Source organism: Melanerpes formicivorus, unplaced genomic scaffold (genome assembly GCF_026170545.1).
Source record: "Melanerpes formicivorus ecotype bairdi unplaced genomic scaffold, bMelFor1.0.p_v2 SCAF_16, whole genome shotgun sequence".
Taxonomy (NCBI): Eukaryota; Metazoa; Chordata; class Aves; order Piciformes; family Picidae; genus Melanerpes; species Melanerpes formicivorus.
Window position 1 is genome coordinate 681,981 of NW_027142368.1, and position 20,451 is coordinate 702,431.

General features: G+C 54.3%; 1 protein-coding gene across 6 annotated transcripts in view; it reads right to left on the reverse strand.

The window, feature by feature from the left end:
• The window catches only part of CHID1 (chitinase domain containing 1), a 174,988-nt gene that overhangs the window by 3,016 nt on the left and 151,521 nt on the right, over positions 1-20,451 (reverse strand). For 3 of the 6 annotated variants that reach the window (XM_068148580.1, XM_068148577.1, XM_068148578.1), the window contains 2 exons: positions 7,220-7,300; positions 3,709-3,751 (listed from right to left, as the gene is read on the reverse strand). In XM_068148580.1, coding sequence (XP_068004681.1) covers positions 3,709-3,751; positions 7,220-7,300 — 124 coding nt within the window. The remainder of the gene's footprint in view (positions 1-3,708; positions 3,752-7,219; positions 7,301-20,451) is intronic. The other 3 variants (XM_068148576.1, XM_068148579.1, XM_068148575.1) reach the window with 1 other exon arrangement.

Here is a 20,451-nt window from a genome sequence, read left to right on the forward strand (position 1 = left end):
AAAATGTCTCTGTTCCCTGTAAATATGATTGGTTTCCACTACAGAAGCAATTCCCTTCCAGTAGGAGAAGCAAGCAGAGGTCTTCAGCTTGAGAAAATTGTGCTGCTACCCAGTGTGGCCTAGACAGGTTGAGCTGGGCAGGAAGAAATCCAATTAAAGTCAGGAAGGACAAGTCAGAGAGGGACCTGGGGGTGCTGGCCCATGGTAGGCTGAACATGAGCCTGCAGTGTGCCCAGGGGGCCAAGAAGGCCAAGGGCATCCTGGCCTGCATCAGGAAGAGTGTGGCCAGCAGGAGCAGGGAGGTCATTGTGTCCTGTGCTCAGCACTGGTTAGGCCACACCTTGAGTCCTGTGTCCAGTTCTGGGCTCCTCAGTTTAAGAAGGACATTGAGAGACTTGAAGGTGTCCAGAGAAGGGCAACAAAGCTGGGGAGGGGTCTGGAGCACAGCCCTGTGAGGAGAGGCTGAGGGAGCTGGGGTTGCTTAGCCTGGAGAAGAGGAGGCTCAGGGGAGACCTTCTTGCTCTCTCCAACTCCCTGAAGGGAGGCTGGAGCCAGGTGGGGGTTGGTCTCTTCTCCCAGGCAGCCAGCACCAGAACAAGAGGACACAGTCTCAAACTGTGCCAGGGGAGGTTCAGACTGGATGTTAGGAAGAAATTCTTCACAGACAGAGAGATTGGCCATGGGAATGTGCTGCCCAGGGAGGTGGTGGAGTCCCCATTATTGGGGGTGTTCAGGAGGAGACTTGATAGGGTGCTTGGTTGCATGGTTTAGTTCATTAGGTGGTGTTGGATGATAGGTTGGACTTGATGATCTTGAAGGTCTCTTCCAACCTGGTCTGGTCTATTCTATTCTATTCTATTCTATTCTATTCTATTCTATTCTATTCTATTCTATTCTATTCTGTGCTGTGCTGTGCTGTGCTGTTCTGTTCTGTTCTCTTCTAATCACAGGTTGGGGGCTGATCTGTTGGAGACCAGCTCTGGGGAAAAGGCCCTGGGAGTGCTGGTGCACAACAGGATGCCTGTGAGCCAGCAATGTGCACTTGTGGCCAAGAAGGCCAATGGTCTTCTGGTGTGTATTAAGAACAGTGTGGCCAGCAGGTCAAGGGAGGTTCTTCTACCCCTCTACTTTACCCTGGTGAGGCCACATCTAGATTATTGTGTCCAGTTCTGTGCTCCCCAGTTCAAGGACAGGAATTTGAGAGGGTTCAGAAATGGGCTACAAAGATGCTGAGGGCACTGGAACATCTCTCTTATGAGGAAAGGCACAGAGATTTTGGGCTGTGTAGTCTGGCAAAGAGCAGCCTGAGGGGGATCTCACTGAGGATGGGGCCAGGCTTTGCTCAGTGGTGCCCAGTGACAGGACAAGGGGTAATTGCCACAGACTTGAACATCAGGAGCTCCATCTAAACATGAGGAGAAACTTCAGTAACTTGAGGGTGACAGGGCACTGGAACAGGCTGCTGAGAGAGGTGGTAGAGACTCCATTGCTGGAGACATTGCAAATCTGCCTGGATGTGTTCCTGTGTGAACCTGCCTGGATGTGTTCCTGTGAGAACCTGCCTGGATGTGTTCCTGTGAGAACCTGCCTGGATGTGTTCCTGTGTGAACCTGCCTGGATGTGTTCCTGTGAGAACCTGCCTGGATGTGTTCCTGTGTGAACCTGCCTGGATGTGTTCCTCTGTGAACCTGCCTGGATGTGTTCCTGTGTGAACCTGCCTGGATGTGTTCCTGTGTGAACCTGCCTGGATGTGTTCCTGTGTGAACCTGCCTGGATGTGTTCCTGTGTGAACCTGCCTGGATGTGTTCCTGTGAGAACCTGCCTGGATGTGTTCCTCTGTGAACCTGCCTGGATGTGTTCCTGTGAGAACCTGCCTGGATGTGTTCCTGTGTGAACCTGCCTGGATGTGTTCCTCTGTGAACCTGCCTGGATGTGTTCCTCTGTGAACCTGCCTGGATGTGTTCCTGTGAGAACCTGCCTGGATGTGTTCCTGTGTGAACCTGCCTGGATGTGTTCCTCTGTGAACCTGCCTGGATGTGTTCCTGTGAGAACCTGCCTGGATGTGTTCCTGTGAGAACCTGCCTGGATGTGTTCCTGTGAGAACCTGCCTGGGTGTGTTCCTGTGTGAACCTGCCTCTCCAGAGGTCCCTTCCAGCCCCTGCCATTCTGTGACAACCTAAAGACAGCTTGCTAGGAACTAAGGCTGCAAGTAACCATTTTGTCCTCTGTTCTGGTACACTGCAGACTATAGTGGAGACAGAAATTGTGTGTCCTGCCAAAGGACCTGAGTCAGGCCAAGTGATTCAGGTGTCAAAGCACTGCCTTAGGGTGCACAGAAGCAAGAAACCAGGGTGACACAGACTGCCAGGGAGAAGCAGCCTCTGTTACAGAGGAAGGCAAAAGTTGCTTGTAATCCCAGCCAGCATAATCACAAGGAAAGAATCTTCTGTCTCCTGCCTGACCATCAACATGTCTGTGAGCACATGTGCACTCAAACAGATCCTCTCAAGCACTGGTTTGCCCTGGGGTGTCTCTGTGCACTCAAACAGATCCTCTCAAGCACTGATCTGCCCTGGGGTGTCTCTGTGCACTCACACAGATCCTCTCAAGCACTGATCTGCCCTGGGGTGTCTCTGTGCACTCACACAGATCCTCTCAAGCACTGATCTGCCCTGGGGTGTCTCTGTGCTCACTAATAGATCCTCTCAAGCACTGATCTGCCCTGGGGTGTCTCTGTGCTCACTAATAGATCCTCTCAAGCACTGATCTGCCCTGGGGTGTCTATGTGCACCCAAACAGATCCTCTCAAGCACTGATCTGCCCTGGGGTGTCTCTGTGCACTCAAACAGATCCTCTCAAGCACTGATATGCCCTGGGGTGTCTCTGTGCACTCACACAGATCCTCTCAAGCACTGATCTGCCCTGGGGTGTCTATGTGCACTCACACATGCTCTCAAGCACTGATCTGCCCTGGGGTGTCTCTGTGCACTCACACATGCTCTCAAGCACTGATCTGCCCTGGGGTGTCTCTGTGCACTCACACAGATCCTCTCAAGCACTGATCTGCCCTGGGGTGTCTCTGTGCTCACTAATAGATACTCTCAAGCACTGATCTGCCCTGGGGTGTCTCTGTGCACTCACACAGATCCTCTCAAGCACTGATCTGCCCTGGGGTGTCTCTGTGCACTCAGACAGATCCTCTCAAGCACTGATCTGCCCTGAGGTGTCTCTGTGAACTCAAACAGATCCTCTCAAGCACTGATCTGCCCTGGGGTGTCTCTGTGCACTCAAACAGATCCTCCCAAGCCCTGGTTTGCCCTGGGGTGTCTCTGTGCTCACTAATAGATCCTCTCAAGCACTGATCTGCCCTGGGGTGTCTCTGTGCTCACTAATAGATCCTCTCAAGCCCTGGTTTGCCCTGGGGTGTCTCTGTGCTCACTAATAGATCCTCTCAAGCACTGATCTGCCCTGGTGTGCCTTGTTTGTAGACATGTCTCCACTTCAAAGATCCCCAACCCCTCTAATGCCTGAGGTAGGAAGAAACAATCTTGTACAAGCAGCTGGAGCATGGAATCATCAAAACTGCATGAGGCTAAACTTCTTCCACAGGAGCCTCAAACCTGCTCAACACTCTGTGCAGTGTCTCAATAATGCAACACATCCTCTCTTTCCCCTGGCAGCCCCCTGAGGTGGGAAAGTGGCACCTACCATCAGTGTTGGGTAGAAGACAGCATGTTTGCCTCCTTTGCTTCTGCAAAACAGGACAACAAAACAGTCACCACAGCTTTGACAGAGTCCCAGAGGATTTTTAGCTGAGCCTAGAATGCCAACCCAGAGATTTTTCCTTCCCACCAGAAGGAAGCAAAGACAGTGCTGAAGGAAAGTGCTGAGTTTCTTCTGAAGCCATCACTGCCATGCAGACTAAGGCAGCTGCAGCACACCAGCACTCACAGAATGCTCCTCTCTTTGGGATTTGGCACTGATTGCTCTCTGCAATCTGAGGCACTCTGCAGTCAAACACTTTTGCCATCCAATTCACTCCATACTTCCCATTCATTCCCTGGCCTGGATCAGCAATGGTGTGGCCAGCAGGACCAGGGAAGTGAGTGGCCCCCTGTACTGGGCACTGCTGAGGCCACTCCTTGAATACTGGGTTCAGTTTTGGGTCCCTCACTCCAAGGAGGACATTGAGTTGCTGGAGCAGGTCCACAGAAGGGCAACAAAGCTGGGGAAGGGTCTGGAGAACAGGGCTGTGGTGGAGCCCTGCAAAAAGAAGCAGAAGGTCTCCCCTCAGCCTCCTTTTCTCCAGGCAGAACAACTGAAGGCCCTCAGCCGTTCCTCACCAGACCTGCTCTCCACACAATTCCCCAGATTCATTGCCCTGCTTTGCAACCTCTCCAGCAACTCAATGTCTTGCTGGTGATGAGGGGCCCAAACCAGGAGCCAGTATCCAAGCCACAACAACAACAAACTCCTGGTTATCTAAAGGATTCCCTTGAAGGCTTCAGGATTAGGCCTCTTGAAACATCTAAAGCACAGAGCAGAGTTTCCCAGTACCTATCAGACAGTGTGGGAGGCAATCAGGTAACTCTCATGACTAAAATGAAAGTGCCAAACTCCTCTGGGTGCAGCACTCCATCCAGGAGCAGGCTGAGGGGAGATTCATTGCTGTCTGCAGCTCCCTGAAAGGAAGCTGGAGTGAGGTGAGGGTGGCTCTCTTCTCCCCAGTCTCAGGTGATAGAAGGAGAGGAAATGGAAATCTCTCCAGGGATGGGGACTCCACCACTGCCCTGGGCAGCCTTGATAAACCTTTGGGGGAAGAAATTGTTCCTCACATCCAACCTAAACCTCCCCTGGCACAACTTGAGACCATTTCCTCTTGTCCTATCCCTTGTTAAGAGGGACAAGAGACCAACTCCCACCCAGCTCCAACCACCTTTCAGGGAGCTGTAGAGAGCAATGAGGTCTCCCTTCAGCCTCCTCATCTCCAGGCCAGACAACCCCAGTTGCCTCAGCTGCTCTTCACAAGGCTTGTGCTCTAAAATGCCAGCCATGGTTTGGTAGAACTAGCAAGTTCTTGTTTGCACCATTTGATCCTGGGATTGCAGATTTCTCTGTATTTTGGGTACAGAAATTTGTGTGCCTTGATCCATTTGTATCCAAACCCAGCCAGTCACCAGCCAGCCTCAGGAAGGTGCTGCTCCTTTTGCAAACCAGATTTTGGCTAGCATAAGGCTTGCAAAAGGCTGAGGGACCTGGGGGTGGTTAGTCTGGGGAGCAGACTGAGAAGGGATCTGAGCAATGCCTGTAAATACATGAGGGCTGGGGGGCAGGAAGGAAGGGACAGGGACAGCCTCTGCTCACTGTGCCCTGGGATAGGAGAAGAGGCAATGGATGGAAACTCCAGCACAAGAGGTTCCACCTCAGCATGAGGAGGAACTTCTGCACTGTGAGGGTCCCAGAGCCCTGGAGCAGGCTGCCCAGAGAGGTTGTGGAGTCTCCTTCTCTGGAGCCTTCCCAGCCCTGTCTGGATGTGTTCTGTGTGACCTGTGCTGGATTCTCTGCTCCTGCTCTGGCAGGGGTTGGACTGGATGATCTCCAGAGGTCCCTTCCAACCCCTAACATCCTGTGAGCTGTGATCCTGTGATCAGGAATCCTCTTGTTATTTCAGGATGAACAAAAGGAGGACAAAGAAAGTTATGACCTTTTCCCCTCATGCTCTCAATGCTGTAAGAAGTTACCTGGAAGACACTGGGTCTGATTCTCCCAGCACTTCTCTGCAGTCCATTTCATTTAGCAGAGCTGTTTGGCTTGACCTGTTTTATCCCTAGGACTTGTAAACCCAGACATCTGTAGATTCAGAGAATGCTTTGGGGTGGAAGGGACCTTGAAGATCATCCAGTTCCAAGCCCCTGCCATGGGCAGGGACACCTGCCACCAGCTCAGCTTGCTCAAGGCCTCATCCAGCCTGGCCTTGGACACCTCCATGGAGGGGGCAACCACAAATTCTTCTCAGAACTACTTTTGGCCAAGTGATTGGTAATCACTCAACAGCTCAGCAGTAATCTCAGAGCCTCTGCTGAACTGCCACTCAGCAGCTGACTTTGATGGGGAAGCTCTGATGATGTGACTCACCAGACTTCTAAGGATTGCTTTAGCTTATGTTGTTGCATTAATCCTTCTGTGATGGACTCCCCCTGCCTGAGGCACTCTTTTACTTTGTACTTCAGTGTTGGCACACAGATCACAAACAGCAGAACCTCCACTGGCTGAATTCAGCTGCCTGCTAGAGCTAACTGCTAATTCATTGTGTGCTGGGCCATGGCTGCTCTGCTGAGACCTCAGGTGGAGTGCTATGCATGGGTCTGGAGCCCTCAATATAGGAAGGACATTGACCTGATGGAGCAGGTCCAGAGGAGGCCATGAGAATGATCAGGGGGTTGGAGCTGTGAGGGCAGGCTGAGGGAGTTGGGGGTGTTCAGCCTGGAGAAGAGGCTCTGGGGAAACCTTAGAGCAGCCTTCCAGTACCTGAAGGGAGCCTACAGGAAGGATGGAGAGAGACTGTTTGCAGAGGTCTGCAGTGACAGGAGAAGGGGCAATGGCTTCAAACTACAACTCTACAACTACCCTGAAGGGTCTGCAACTACCTGAAGGGCAGTTGTGGCCAGGAGGGGGTTGGTCCAGAGAAGGGCAACAAAGCTGAGGAGGGGTCTGGAGCACAGCCCTGTGAGGAGAGGCTGAGGGAGCTGGGGTTGCTTAGCCTGGAGAAGAGGAGGCTCAGGGGAGACCTCATTGCTCTCTACAACTCCCTGCAGGGAGGTTGTAGCCAGGTGGGGGTTGGGCTCTTCTCCCAGGCAGCCAGCACCAGAACAAGAGGACACAGTCTCAAGCTGTGCCAGGGTTTAGGCTGGATGTTAGGAAGAAGTTCTTCATAGAGAGAGAGATTGGCCATGGGAATGTGCTGCTCAGGGAGGTGGTGGAGTCCCCATCCCTGGAGGTGTTTAGGAAGAGCCTGGATGAGGCACTCAGTGCCATGGTCTGGTTGATTAGTTAGGGTTGGGTAATTGATTGGACTTGATGATCTTGGAGGTCTCTTCCAACCTGGCCTATTCTATGATCCTGTGATTCTCTGGAACAATCTAATTCTTATTTCTTTCTCAGAGTGCCTCAGTGCCCCCCACAGTGCTTGCAGAAGGGGAAGGGAGGGACTGTGACTCACTTTTTGTACTCAAAGTAGTGCTCAGCGATCTGCTCGTCCCAGACGATCTTTGGCTTGTGCTCCCTCAAGGTCTCAATGTACCTGCAGGATACAAAGCACAGAGGTGGGATGGGTGCTGCTGAAAGGCAAGCTGTGACATCACACTGCAGACATTCCTGAGGCAGCAGGTTTGCCATGCTGGGCTGTTGAGCAGCTGTATCAAGCTGAATACAGAGTTAACTAGGTTGGAAAAGACCTTGGAGATCATCGAGTCCAACCTATCACCCAACAGCATCTGATCAACTCAACCATGGCACCAAGTGCCTCAGCCAGGCTATGCCTAAACACTTCCAGGGATGGTGACTCCACCACCTCCCTGAGTAGCACATTCCCATGGCCAATCTCTCTTTCTATGAAGAACTTCCTCCTAACATCCAGCCTAAACCTCCCCTGGCACAGCCTGAGACTGTGGCCTCTTGTTCCGGTGCTGGTTGCCAGGCAGAAGAAACCAACCCCCACCTGGCTACAACCTCCCTTCAGGGAGTTGGAGAGAGCAAGAAGGTCTCCCCTGAGCCTCCTCTTCTCCAGGCTAAGCAACCCCAGCTCCCTCAGCCTCTCCTCACAGGGCTGTGCTCCAGACCCCTCCCCAGCTTTCTTGCCCTTCTCTGGACACCTTCCAGCCTCTCAATGTCCTTCTTACACTGAGGAGCCCAGAACTGGCCACAGGACTCAAGGTGTGGCCTAACCAATGCAGAGTACAGGGCACAATGACCTCCCTGCTCCTGTTGGCCACACTGTTCCTGATGCAGGCCAGATAGAGGGATTGAGGGAAGTTGGACTGGATGAGCTTGGGAGGTGCCTTCCCAGCCAGACCTCTCTGACTCTATGCAGGGGATGTATTCTCTCCTTTGGTGGTTTTGCAGCTCCAGCACTCAGCACTGCAGGGACAGCTTCTCCCTTTCGCCGTGGGTTGCTGATTCACACCTGGGGAAACTGTCACCTGCTGCTGGCAGATTTAGAAGAGATTCTCATTTTGCACTGAAGTCAGATGAACTCACACCAGGAACACCTTTGAAGTACCTACATAAGCAACCAGATGGTAGCAGCTCCAACACTCCTCCTCAGCACACAACAAAAGAATGAATCTTTACAAAGCACACCAGAGAAACCTTAAAGCCTGCCCAGCCCCTCTGGAAACACACACTGTTTAAAGCTGCTCCACCTTGAGATGTTCAGGGTCACAGGATCAGAGGATGTTAGGGGTTGGAAGGGACCTCAGGAGATCATCAAGTCCAACCCCCTGCCAGAGCAGGAGCATAGAATCCAGCACAGGTCACGCTGGGAAGGCTCCAGAGGAGGAGACTCCACAACCTCTCTGGGCAGCCTGCTCCAGGGCTCTGGGAGCCTCACAGTGAAGAAGTTCCTCCTCATGGTGAGATGGAACCTCCTGTGCTGGAGTTTATATCCATTGTCCCTTGTCCTATCTCAGAGTGCAACTGAGTAGAGCCTGTCCCTGTCCCCTTCCTCCTGACCCCCAGCCCTCAGCTATTGATAGACATCGATCAGATCCCTCTCAGTCTTCTCCTCTCCAGACTAACCACCCCCAGGGCTCTCAGCCTCTCCTCCCCAGGCAGTGCTGCAGTCCCTTCAGCATCCTTGCAGCCCTCCCTTGGACTCTCTCCAGCAGATCCCTGTCCCTCCTGAGCTGGGGAGCCCAGAGCTGGATGCAATATTCCAGGTGAGGTCTCACCAGGGCAGAGCAGAGGGGGAGAAGAACCCTCCTGGATCCCTGGGCACACTCCTCTGAATGCCCATCCAGGGTGGTCCCATTGGCCTTCTTGGTGCCATGGTTTAGTTGATCAGATGGTGTTGGATGATAGGTTGGATGTGATGATCTTGAAGGTCTCCTCCAACCTATTCTTTTCTATTCTATTCTATTCTATTCTATTCTATTCTATTCTATTCTATTCTATTCTATTCCATTCCATTCCATTCCATTCCATTCCATTCCATTCCATTCCATTCCATTCTACTCTAAGGTTGCTGTGAAGAGCCTGGCAGAGGCAGCAGCATACCAGAGCTGTTTCACTCAGGCTTTCTACTGCCCTAACCTGGGAACAATCCATTCCCATTCTGCAGTGATCAGCCCCAGTCACTGCAGGGCCCCATGAGAACAAGATTCATCTCCATTTCTTCAAAGTGGAAAAGGGATAGGGCAGGGAACTCTTCACAGCCAGACATCCTTCTTCTGTCCACCTCTCACCTCACTCTTCTCCCATCAGTTCATATTTATTGCTGTTTTTCTCTCCTCTCTTTCTAATTTATCCCTCTTTCTATTGCCACTGTCCCAGTGTGAACCTGCTTTTACAGTCCCAGCCAGATGAATTTATTGGCTTCCCCATCTGTCAGCTCCTCACTCAGGAGCTGTCTTCTTTCACCAGGCAGCCTCAGCAGTTGGGCCATGATGAACACTGAAAGCTCAGCTCCCTGCCTCACCCTGCCTGGGAAGATTGTGACCACTTCCAGAGAAAGCCTTGCTCTGCCTCTGCCCTGAGCCTGAAACAAGGCCAGCACAGATAGGTTTGGAAGGGACCTGCAAGATCATCCAGCTCCAAGCCCCTGCCATGGGCAGGGACACCTCCCACCAGCACAGGCTGCTCAAGGCCTCATCCAGCCTGGTCATCAACACCTCCAGGCAGGAGGCAGCCATAGCCTCCCTGGGCAGCCTGTGCCAGAGTCTCCCCAGCCTCACTCTCAACAATTTCTCCCTCATCTCCACTCTCAATCCCCTCTCTCCCAGCTCAAAGCCATTGTCCCTCAGCCTGGCACTCCCAAGCCTTGTCCAAAGTCCCTCCCCAGCTCTCCTGGAGTGCCTTCAGGTACTGCAAGGCTGCTCTGAGGTCTCCATGCAGCTTTCTCTTCTCCAGGCTGAGCAGCCCCAACTCTCCCAGCCTGTCTCCACAGGGAAGATTCTCCAGCCCTCTGAGCATCTTCCTGGCCTCCTCTGGAGCCTCTCCAGCAGCTCCAGGTCCTTCTTGTGGTGGGGGCCCAGGAACTGGATGCAGTGCTCCAGGTAGGGTCTCATGAGTGCATAGTGAGAGCCCACCTGGAATACTGCCTCCAGCAGGCTCCAGAGCCTTGATGCTTCTCAGCTGAAGTGCCCCTGCAGAGTGTAGAGCTGATGAACTAGCAGGGATGGTGAACTAGCAGAGGTAGTAACAAAAGGCAGAGGTCACCTCTGTGGCGCCCTGGAAGGTACCTGCCCTTCACCAGAGATCTGCCATCCTGGCTCATTTCTCCTACCCAAACCAGCACTTTTTTTCCTTCAGAAAACAAAACCACAGCTGAGTAGCTTAGGCATCAACCCAGCTGCTGGACTTGGAAAGTTTGAGGGTTACAGCCAGGTGAAAACTGGGCCCCAGAACACCCAAGTGCTTGGAAACCATTTCCAGCCTGCCTGCCACATGGCCTGCAGGACCTCAACTCTGCAGTGCTGTGCTGCCAGGCTGCCAAGAGTCACCAGCAAGTGACAGATCTCTGCCACCAACCTCTCTCCCTTCCCAGAGGGAAAAGAATGGTTAATGACCACATTGTCAATTATGAAAGAGGAAGTGTGACAGAGGGAGGATCTACTTCAGACCAACTTTTAAAGCAGTAAATTATTTAGGCTGGACTGCTGTACCCATCTGCTGCTTTCTCCTTTACCCTTCATCTCATCTTAACTGGGAGGAGGAGGAAAATTCTTGCTTAGAACTGAGCGCAAAAGGGAGAGTTCTGTCTGGTGAAGTTCTGCCAAGGGGCAGGGCTGGGCTGGCCACCAGCAGAGTGCCAGAGGCAGTCTGGGGACCCTTCTGCCTGCCCAAAGGGAAGAGGAAAGGAAGAAGGGAGAGAGGCTGATGGGGTGGGAAAGAAACTGAACCAGTTGGGATGGGAATGAGAACAACCCAATGAAACAGAGACACAGAGACACAAACCAGCATGGAACCAACCCCTGGTGGCACTGACAGCACCATTGGCACCACTGCTGCTGGGGGCAGGCACTGGGCAAGGCCCAGACTGGACTCAGCAGCAGAAGGGAACTGGATTCAGGATCTGGATTCTGGAATTGGATTCAGGAACACAGGGATGAGGCTGGAAGGCAGAAGGGACAGAGTCCTGCTGGGACACTGCCCAGGGAAGAAGAGGCTTGACCCTGGGGATCCCTCAGCTTGCTCCTGGAGATGCCCTCCATGGGCTGCAATCCCTTGGGGGGCACTTGAGGCTCCCCTGTCCTGGCTGCTCCTCCCCACAGCTCCACCTCTGCCTTCCTGCTCCCCAAGGTGTGGCACAAGCTGTGGCAGTGCCCTTGGTGTGCCCAGGAGCAAGTCTGAGGCAGAGGCTTTCTGCAGCCCAGCCCTTGGCAGGATCTGTCCCCATCAGCTTCTGCCTGCTAGGAGCAGCCCCTGGCTGTGCCAAGCTGCCCTGGGCTGCAGCAAGTGCCTCAGTGAGCAGGGCCTGAGCTGGGCAGGGCCAGCACTGGGCAGAGCTGGCTCTGGGCTGGCTCCCAGCCAGACACCTACCTCTGCTAGAAAGGGCACTTCTTGGCCTGCAGACAGCAATCTGATCCTCCTGGTTCCCCCTCACTGGGCAGCCTTGGACTGCCAGAAGCATTCCCTTCTGCAGAGTGATTGCCAGACACAGGTACTCTGGAGCACCTGAAAGCCAGTCCTGCCAAGGATGTGTGTCTATGAACAGCACTAGCAGAGCTGCCCCCACACACTGCTACCCTTTGCTGCACAGCCAGCTCAGAACAGCAGGATCCAGCAAGAGGCTCCTCAGGATTGATGGCCTGGTGCTCTGCTTCTGAGACACGTTTCCTGCAAAGCATGACAGATGGTATGGCCCTGGAATATGCTCAGGTAAGCCCCAGGATCTACAGTCCCCCTGAAGGAGGTATTTATCTTCATGGATAATATCCTTTTCCACCAAGAATATAAAGCAGCAAATCTCTGCTCTATCTTTCACAACAATATCCATTCCAGGAAAATATCTACCCTCACACAGATATTTTACACCAGGATTTATGGATGAAGCCTGACTCTCTTAATCCTCAGCTGCCTTGCTTTACTACTCCTGAGTCACTCCCTTCCCTGAGAAGGAAACCATTAGTGAGCATGCATCCCTTTCACAGAGATTCATACAGGAAGGTTTGGGTTGGAGTGGCTCAGCCAGCTCCAAGCCCCTGCCATGGGCAGGGACACCTCCCACCACCACAGGCTGCTCAAGGCCTCATCCAGCCTGGACCTGAACACCTCCAGGCAGGAGGCAGCCACAGCCTCCCTGGGCAGCCTGTGCCAGAGTCTCCCCAGCCTCACTCTCAACAATTTCTTCCTCCTCTCCACTCTCAATCTCCTCTCTCCCAGCTCAAAGCCATTGTTCCTCAGCCTGGCATTCCCAGCTCTTGTCCAGAGTCCCTCCCCAGCTCTCCTGGAGCCCTTCAGGTACTGGAAGGCTGCTCTGAAGTCTCCCTGAAGCCTTATCTCCTATAGACTCAGCAGGCCCATTTCTTCCAGCCTGGCCCCACAGGGGAGGTTCTGCAGCCCTCTGAGCATCTTGGTGACCTTCTCGGGACCTTCTCCAAGCAGTTCCATTTGCTTCTTAAGACTGGGACCCAGGAACAAGATGCAGTACTGCATCCACAACCTCCCTGGGCAACATGTTCCAGGATCACCCCACCGTCACTCTTAAGGATTTCTTTCTCATCTCCAGTCTCAATCTGCCCTCCTCAAGCTTCATTCCCTTCCCTCTCTGTTTTCCTGGCAGGACGGCTAAGGACATTCCTTCTTTGCTACCTCACTTGCAAACAGGACTGATCATAGTATCATAGTACCATAGTATCAGTCAGGGTTGGAAGGGAGCACAAGGATCAGCCAGTTCCAACTCCCCTGCCATGGGCAGGGACACCCCACACTAGATCAGCCTGGCCACAGCCTCAGCCAGCCTGGCCTTAAACACCTCCAGGGACAGGGCCCCAACCACCTCCCTGCACAACCCATTCCAGGGCTTCACCACTCTCATGGGGAAGAACTTCCTCCTCCCCTCCAGCCTCAATCTCCCCACCTCCAGCTTCATTCCATTCCCCCTAGTCCTATCACTCCCTCAGATCCTGAGCAGTCCCTCCCCAGCCTTCCTGGAGCCCCCTGCAGATCCTGGAAGGCCACAATGAGGTCACCTGGGAGCCTTCTCTTCTCCAGACTCAACAGCCCCAACTCCTTCAGTCTGTCCTCACAGGAGAGGTGCTCCAGCCCTCTGCTCATCCTCCTGGTCCTGCTCTGGACACCTTCCAGCCCCTCCAGATCCCTCTTGCCATAGGGGCTCCAGAACTGGAGGCAGTACTGCAGGTGGGGTCTCCCCAGAGCTGAGCAGAGGGGGAGAATCACCTCCCTTGCCCTGCTGGCCACACTTCTGCTGCAGCCCAGGCTCTGCTTGGCTTTCTGGGCTGCAAGTGCACACTGAGAGCTCCTGCTGAGCTTCTCCTCCCCCAGCACCCCCAAGGCTCTCTCCTCAGGGCTGCTTTCCAGCCAGTCCCTGCCCAGCCTGCATTTGTGCCTGGCATTGCCTCCACCCAGCTGCAGGACCCTGCCCTTGCTCTGGTTGAACCTCCTGAGGTTGGCTTGTGCCCACCTCTCCAGCCTGTCCAGCTCCCTCTGGATGGATCCCTTCCCTCCAGCTGTCTGCTGCCCCACACAGCTTGGTGTCATCAGCAACCCTGCTGAGGCTGCACTCAGTGCCACTGTCCCTGGCACCCACAGAGATGTTGAACAAGCCTGGGCCCAGGACTGATCCCTGAGGGACTCTGCTTGTCCCTGGCCTCCCCTGGGCCATGGAGCCATGGACAGCCACTCTCTGGGTGCAGCCCTCAAGCCAGTTCTGTATCCATCCAGTGGTCACCCATCACACCCATGTGTCACCAGCCTGGAGCCCAGGATGTGGTGTGGGACAGTGTGGAAGGCTGTGCTCAGGCCCAGGGAAACAACATGTTTACATGTGTCCCCACTGCTCTGTGTGGATCAGGAGCGCATGTGAAAGGCTCAACAGCCAGCACAGGAGACACAGATATGACATAACTCGGCGAGTTTGCTGATGACACCAAGCTGTGTGGTGCAGCAGACAGCTGGAGGGAAGGGATCCATCCAGAGGGAGCTGGACAGGCTGGAGAGGTGGGCACAAGCCAACCTCAGGAGGTTCAACCAGAGCAAGGGCAGGGTCCTGCAGCTGGGTGGAGGCAATCCCAGGCACAAATGCAGGCTGGGCAGGGACTGGCTGGAAAGCAGCCCTGAGGAGAGAGCCTTGGGGGTGCTGGGGGAGGAGAAGCTCAGCAGGAGCTCTCAGTGTGCACTTGCAGCCCAGAAAGCCAACCAGAGCCTGGGCTGCAGCAGGAGAAGAGTGGCCAGCAGGGCAAGGGAGGTGATTCTCCCCCTCTGCTCAGCTCTGGGGAGACCCCACCTGCAGTACTGCCTCCAGGTCTGGAGCCCCTATGGCAAGAGGGATCTGGAGGGGTTGGAAGGTGTCCAGAGAAGGGCCAGGAGGATGAGCAGAGGGCTGCAGCACCTCTGCTGTGAGGACAGACTGAAGGAGTTGGGGCTGTTCAGTCTGGAGAAGGGAAGGCTCCCAGGTGACCTCATTGTGGCCTTCCAGGATCTGAAGGGGGCTCCAGGAAGGCTGGGGAGGGACTGCTCAGGATCTGAGGCAGTGCTAGGACTAGGGGGAATGGAATGAAGCTGGAGGTGGGGAGATTGAGGCTGGAGGGGAGGAGGAAGTTCTTCCCCATGAGAGTGGTGAAGCCCTGGAATGGGTTGTGCAGGGAGGTGGTTGGGGCCCTGTCCCTGGAGGTGTTTAAGGCCAGGCTGGCTGAGGCTGTGGCCAGGCTGATCTAGTGTGGGGTGTCCCTGCCCATGGCAGGGGGGTTGGAACTGGGTGATCCTTGTGCTCCCTTCCAACCCTGACTGATACTATGATACTTTGATAACTCCCTTTTACTGTAGCCTGTTGCTGAAACCTCTTCCTTTTTGGTGGAGAAAATGTCAAGGGCCAGGAGAATCTGGAGGCATTTTGAAGCTCTAAATGGAAAGGGTTGGACAGCTTGAGCCCCTTTGGTGTTTAGTTTAGGGGTTGGGGTTTTTTTCTGGAGGCCTTGTCTGCTTTTCAGCAGCTCATTCCTAAAGAACAGCTGCAAAACTGCTGAATATACTACCAGCTACTAAATAATTCAACCATGGAGCTAAGAGTTTTGATAACAGATGCCTTCAATGGCAATAAATGAAAGCAGGAAAGGCAGAAAATGTGCAAGGGGAGAAGATTAGGGAGAGCTGTTGAGCTCTCACTCACTTGAAGCTTGCAACAGGCAGAGGTGCTTTGCAATTTAACAATCTCCAGCTCTTACTCTTCAAAATGTTTCTGTCAGCCTCCACAAACTGATGAAGAGCCTAGCTGCAGAGTCACTAATCAGCATAACATTCTAGGTGTGTGCACAGCCCTGCACATGGTGCAGAGAGAAAGGTTGGGGAGAGGCTGAAGGATAAAATCATCCAATCACAGAATGGGCTGGGTTGGAAGGGAGCTCAAAGCTCAGCCAGCTCCAAGCCCCTGCCAGGGGCAGGGACACCTCCCACCAGCACAGGCTGCTCAAGGCCTCATCCAGCCTGGTCCTGAACACCTCCAGGCAGGAGGCAGCCACAGCCTCCCTGGGCAGCCTGTGCCAGAGTCTCCCCAGCCTCACTCTCAACAATTTCTTCCTCCTCTCCACTCTCAATCTGCCCTCTCCCAGCTCAGAGCCATTGTTCCTCATCCTGGCACTCCCAGCCCTTGTCCAAAGTCCCTCCCCAGCTCTCCTGGAGCCCTTCAGGTACTGGAAGGCTGCTCTGAGGTCTCCCTGGAGCCTTCTCTTCTCCAGGCTGCACAGCCCCAACTCTCCCAGCCTGTCTCCACAGGGAAGGCTCTCCAGCCCTCTGAGCATCTCTGAGACCTCTTCTGGACCTTCTCCAAGCAGTTCTATTTGCTTCTTAAGCTCGATGCCCAGGAACTGGATGTAGTGCTGCAGGTAGGGTCTCATGAGTGCAGAGTGAGAGCCCTCCCTGGGCAGCCTGTGCCAGAGTCTCCCCAGCCTCACTCTCAACAATTTGTTCCTCATCACCACTCTCAATCTCCTCTCTCCCAGCTCAAAGCCATTGTTCCTCATCCTGGCACTCTCAGCCCTTGTCCAAAGTCCCTCCCCAGCTCTCCTGGAGCCCCTGAAATCACCTGGCCAAGCTGTCAGCCCCTGGCTTGGACAGCAGCACTCTTGAGTTGGGTTAGGAACTGGCAGGAGGCTGAGCCCAGAGAGTGGTGGTGAATGGTGCCACAGCCAGCTGGCAGCCAGGCACCAGTGGTGTGCCCCAGGGAGCAGTGCTGGGCCCCATCATGTTCAATAGCTTCATTGATGATCTGGAGGAGGGCATTGAGTCCATCAGCAGTAAATTTGCAGCTGACACCAAGCTGGGGGCAGGAGTGGGGGGCAGCACTTTTGAGGGTGTCAGGGAGTGATAGGACTGGGGGGAATGGAGCAAAGCTAGAAATGTGTGAATTCAGAATGGATGTGGGGAAGAAGTTGTTGGCCAGGAGGGTGGTGAGAGCCTGGCCCAGGTTGCCCAGGGAGGTGGTGGAAGCCTCCTGCCTGGAGGGGTTTGCAGCCAGGCTGGAGGTGGCTGTGAGCAACCTGCTGTGGTGTGAGGTGTCCCTGCCCATGGCAGGGGGTTGGAGCTGGCTGAGCCTTGAGCTCCCTTCCAGCCCTGACAATTGTGTGGTTCTGTGTTACAAACCTCTCTGCCTACCATCAACCCCACACTGCTCTTCAGCTGCTCCACTTTAGTTTATAATGCAAAGGATTTCTCTTTGCTGTTGGTGTTTGATTTCCCAAGACACCTGAGGCTACAAACTGTGAACTTTTTTTGCCCAGTGTGCATTATTGATGACCACAACTGTTTCCTGTGTTGCTTTTTGTTGCATCCACTTTGCATCATTTCCATCAGGGATGGACCAGGCTGGTTGGATGAGCCAGGGAATTATAGACATGTCAGCCTGACCTCAGTGCCAGGCAAGACTAGGGAACAGGTCATCCTGAGTGCAATCAAGATGCACAAGATGCACACAGCACCTACAGGATGGCCAAGGGACCAGGCCTAGCCAGCATAGATTTAGGAAGGGCAGGTCCTGCCTGACCAACCTGAGCTCCTTCCATGCCCAGGTGACTGCCTGGGGGCTGTGGGGCAGGCTGTGGATGTGGTCTGCCTGGACCTCACCAAGGCCTTTGACACCATCCCCCACAGCACACTCCTGGCCAAGCTGTCAGCCCCTGGCTGGGACAGCAGCTCTCTGAGCTGGGTTAGGAACTGGCTGGAGTCTGAGCCCAGAGAGTGGTGGTGAATGGTGCCACAGCCAGCTGGCAGCCAGGCACCAGTGGTGTGCCCCAGGGAGCAGTGCTGGGCCCTGTGCTCTTTAACGTCTTCATTGATGATCTGGGTGAGGGCATTGAGTCCATCAGCAGTAAATTTGTAGATGACACCAAGCTGGGGGCAGGAGTTGATCTGCTGGAGGGTAGAGAGGCTCTGCAGAGGGACCTTGCCAGGCTGGACAGATGGGCAGAGGCCAAGGGCAGGAGATTGAACACATCCAAGTGCCAGGTTCTGCACAGTGGCCACAGCAACCCCAGGCAGTGCTACAGGCTGGGGTCAGAGTGGCTGAGAGCAGCCAGGCAGAGAGGGACCTGGGGGTGCTGGTTGATGGTAGGCTGAACATGAGCCTGCAGTGTGCCCAGGTGGCCAAGAAGGCCAAGGGCATCCTGGCCTGCATCAGGAAGAGTGTGGCCAGCAGGAGCAGGGAGGTCATTCTGCCCCTGTACACTGCACTGGTTAGGCCACACCTTGAGTCCTGTGTCCAGTTCTGGGCTCCTCAGGTTAGGAAAGATGTTGAGATGCTGGAAGGTGTCCAGAGAAGGGCAACAAAGCTGGGGAGGGGTCTGGAGCACAGCCCTGTGAGGAGAGGCTGAGGGAGCTGGGGTTGCTTAGCCTGGAGAAGAGGAGGCTCAGGGGAGACCTTCTTGCTCTCTCCAACTCCCTGAAGGGAGGTTGTAGACAGGCAGAGGTTGGTCTCTTCTCCCAGGCAGCCAGCACCAGAACAAGAGGACACAGTCTCAAGCTGTGCCAGGGGAGGTTTAGGCTGGAGGTTAGGAAGAAGTTCTACACAGAGAGAGAGATTGGCCATGGGAATGTGCTGCCCAGGGAGGTGGTGGAGTCACCATCCCTGGAAGTGTTCAGGAGGAGACTTGATAGGGTGCTTGGTGCCATGGGTTAGTTGATTAGGTGGTGTTGGATGATAGGTTGGAATTGATGATCCTGAAGGTCTCTTCCAACCTGCTCTATTCTGTACATTCTATACATTCTAATCTTTTCTGCTCTGGACCAAGCCTCAGCTTCCTGGCTCAGTTATGCCAATCTTTTGGCTTGCATTTGTGCACCCAGACCTTGATTCTTCCTTTCTGATTTAGCCAACCTAACACATGCCAGGTCACTATTTATAGCTGGGCTTGGACTGGACTGCTTTTGATGTCTTGAAAGAATGAGTGTGTTGCCTCTAAAAGCTGTATCATCTGCACTGCCCTGCCTGCTCTGCCAAAGGGCAGCCTCCTGTCAGGCAGGAGACAACTTAATGGTAGAAGAGTTGACTGTGCTGGAATAAAAAGCAGGGCTGAAGCAAGCTTACAGAAACAAAAAGCATCAGCAAATGGAATGAAAGCACATCATCAGGAACAAGCTCACCTAGCAGAGCTGTTTAGTCATACTTAATATACTTCCATTTGTCTATGAGCTGGAAGTTTGAGCTTCCCCAGGCAAGGGATGGGGCTCTTAAATACATATTCTATTTCATTTTAGTCTTTAATACTATCGAATGGTCCATTTGAAGCCTTCAATAAAAACATAATGTCCTGCTGGGAGCCAGCCCAGAGCCAGCTCTGCCCAGTGCTGGCCCTGCCCAGCTCAGGCCCTGCTCACTGAGGCAATTGCTGCAGCCCAGGGCAGCTTGGCACAGCCAGGGGCTGCTCCTAGCAGGCAGAAGCTGATGGGGACAGATCCTGCCAAGGGCTGGGCTGCAGAAAGCCTCTGCCTCAGACTTGCTCCTGGGCACACCAAGAGCACTGCCACAGCTTGTGCCACACCTTGGGGGGCAGGAAGGCAGAGGTGGAGCTGTGGGCAGGAGCAGCCAGGACAGGGGAGCCTCAAGTGCCCCCCAAGGGACTGCAGCCCATGGAGGGCATCTCCAGGAGCAAGCTGAGGGATCCCCAGGGTCAAGCCTCTTCTTCCCTGGGCACTGTCCCAGCAGGACTCTGTCCCTTCTGCCTTCCAGCCTCATCCCTGTGTTCCTGAATCCAATTCCTGAATCCAGATCCTGAATCCAGCTCCCTTCTGCTGCTGAGTCCAGTCTGGGCCTTGCCCAGTGCCTGCCCCCAGCAGCAGTGGTGCCAATGGTGCTGTCAGTGCCACCAGGGCTTTGGTTCCATGCTGGTTTGTGTCTCTGTGTCTCTGTTTCATTGGGTTGTTCTCATTCCCACCCCAGCTGGTTCAGTTTCATAGTTTCATAGTTTCATTCAGGGTTGGAAGGGACCACAAGGATCACCTAGTTCCAACCCCCCTGCCATGGGCAGGGACACCCCACACTAGATCAGGCTGGACAGAGCCTCATCCAGCCTGCTCTTAAACACCCCCAGGGATGGGGCCTCGACCACCTCCCTGGACAACACATTCCAGGGCTTCACCACTCTCCTGGGGAAGAACTTCCTCCTCCCCTCCAGCCTCAATCTCCCCACCTCCAGCTTCATTCCATTCCCCCTAGTCCTAGCACTGCCTGAGATCCTGCGCAGTCCCTCCCCAGCCTTCCTGGAGCCCCCTTCAGATCCTGGAAGGCCACAATGAGGTCACCTGGGAGCCTCCTCTTCTGCAGACTCAACAGCCCCAACTCCTTCAGTCTGCCCTCATAGGAGAGGTGCTGCAGCCCTCTGATCATCCTTGTGGCCCTTCTGTCTTTCCCACCCCATCAGTCTCTCTCCCTCCTTCCCTTCCTTTCCCCTTTGGGAAGCAGAAGGGTCCCCAGACTGCCTCTGGCACTGGGCTGGTGGCCAGCCCAGCCCTGCCCCTTGGCAGAACTTCACCAGACAGAACTCTCCCTGGGTAAAAGAGAAAGCA